This window comes from Apis dorsata, unplaced genomic scaffold, assembly GCF_000469605.1.
Source record: "Apis dorsata unplaced genomic scaffold, Apis dorsata 1.3 scaffold_527, whole genome shotgun sequence".
Taxonomy (NCBI): domain Eukaryota; kingdom Metazoa; phylum Arthropoda; class Insecta; order Hymenoptera; family Apidae; genus Apis; species Apis dorsata.
Window position 1 is genome coordinate 1,503,816 of NW_006263750.1, and position 1,927 is coordinate 1,505,742.

The 1,927-nt window shown below is 49.9% G+C and overlaps 1 protein-coding gene and 1 long non-coding RNA gene across 4 annotated transcripts in view; one reads left to right on the forward strand and one right to left on the reverse strand.

Annotated features, from left to right (window-relative positions):
* The window catches only part of LOC116186258, a 106,478-nt gene that overhangs the window by 23,899 nt on the left and 80,652 nt on the right, over positions 1–1,927 (reverse strand). The window lies entirely within an intron of this gene.
* Positions 1–1,927, forward strand: part of LOC102671226 (ephrin-B2) — a 90,339-nt gene that overhangs the window by 4,775 nt on the left and 83,637 nt on the right. For both annotated transcript variants that reach the window (XR_004151217.1, XM_031512921.1), the window contains exon 3: positions 1–139. This exon is cut by the window's left edge and continues 1 nt beyond it. Coding sequence is in view for 1 of the 2 variants with exons in the window: in XM_031512921.1 (XP_031368781.1) it covers positions 1–139 (139 nt within the window). In the remaining variant the exon portion in view is untranslated. The remainder of the gene's footprint in view (positions 140–1,927) is intronic.

Here is a 1,927-nt window from a genome sequence, read left to right on the forward strand (position 1 = left end):
TGGTCGGTGGTGAACACGTGAAATGGTCTGGCTTGCGTGGCATCAAAGGACGAGTGGGAGCAGGACGTCGACATAGGTGTGAATGTAGTCAAATCACATCAGCCTCACTTCGGCCGACACTCGAACCGAGGAAGAAAAGGTACGAGGAGGATGGATGCATGGATGGATGGATGGATGGATGGATGGATGGATGGATGGATAGATGGATGGATGGATGGATGGATGGGTGGATGGATGGATGGATGGGTGGATGGAGGCGAAGAAACGCACCCCTTGGAACCCTTCTTACGCCCCCACCCCGTATACTCTCGCCTCCGTATTCGCCATTCTCACGAGGCACGCCGTATTCTACATGCATACGTATTCTCTGGAAACCCTGCCTACGTACCCGTTCCCTCCTCTGTTTTTCCCTCCTTTTCTGCGCCCCTCCTGACGCATACCACCGTACTTCCGGTAGACGCGTAAAATATATCGCCTCTCCCGTGAGCTGCTCGCGGGTCGGCTTTGTTCCACGGTCGTCTTCTTACCTAGCCGACAACCGAGTCGGAAGACTTGTCGGCGATCCTTTTTCGAATCTCCATGCGGGATTGTTGGCTGTGTTTTGTCCCTTCTTTTTGGATCGCTTGGATCGTGCTAACGTTGCGAGGTGCTCGTATATCGAGATCATCTAGTAATGTGGCTAGAGACAAAATAGAATTCTAAGAATAAGTTAGATAGTATAGATTACTTAAGGTGAACGTGGGTGAGTATGAGTGTGAGGTCTCTTGCAAGAAGAACAAGCCACGTCATAATGGAATAATAGTGATAAAGAAGAGAGAGAAAAAGAGAGAGAGACGATGGAGAATTGAACAATATCGTGGAAATATTCTATCTGCGAGAATTGTTCGTCTCGGATACACAGCTGCACGAATGCGTGTAGAACTCAATTAGAAGGAACGAAAGAACGTATAGTTTCCTATATATAAAAGCAATGGTACTTGACCAAAGAGGAACTCGTCTCGTTCGTCGGACGGTTTATTTATTTTTCCATGGAATAATAACCAAGACCGAGTCATTACTCAGTCAGCATCAAGCATCATAGAAGCCCCGTAGCAAGAAATCATTGTTTTCGATCGCGTTGTCAAAGGCGGGGGGAGAGACAGAGGTTCCCTCGGTCGGTTCAATCACCGGAGCCACTGAGAGGATCCGGCTTATGTTAACCGATGATTTTTTTTTTTTCCCTTCTTCCTCTTTTTCTCCTCTTTTCTCTCATTCTCGTTAGCATCGACACGCGTGCATTAATTAATCGGGCCCCCCTGGATAACCCCTTTCGTTTTCCTTCCCTCTGCTTGTCCACCGTGGGACGTCCGTTGCGGGAACTCCTCCAGTGATTCCAGCTTTCCAATCAAACTTTCCCTCGCCTTCCCTCTCCTTCCTTATATAGGTATAAAATGTATAACGAGTGACAGGGGGAGTCGGGGAGGGAGGGCAGGGAAGAGAAGAAAAAACACACTCAGCGAGAGAGAAAAGGGAAGAGGGGTGTCGCGAGTGTGAGGCGAGGGAGGGGAGGGGGAGAGGAAGAGGTTCGTGACCGGTGTACGTAACGCACACCCGAGGGAAGAGCGAGAATATCACGAGCGAGAAACCATGGTGTTCTCGAACATGGGCCCTGTAAGAAGATCCGGGGCAACGATTGGTCGATGGTGCACCCCTTGCATGAACGTGGGCGTGCATACGTGGTATTGAAACGTGTCGGTGTGCACGCATCTCGGTTAACGGTGTGTACGGTGCGTAGCGTAAGAAAAGGGGTTACTATACTCGGGCGTGCATGCAAGCAACCCCATGAAGGGAAGAGGGGCTGGAAGTCATTCGGTCTCCCACTTCCCCCCTCCCTCTTTTTTCCCCCTTTTGTTTACCTTAGGGCCGATCATTAAAATGGCCGCCGTAT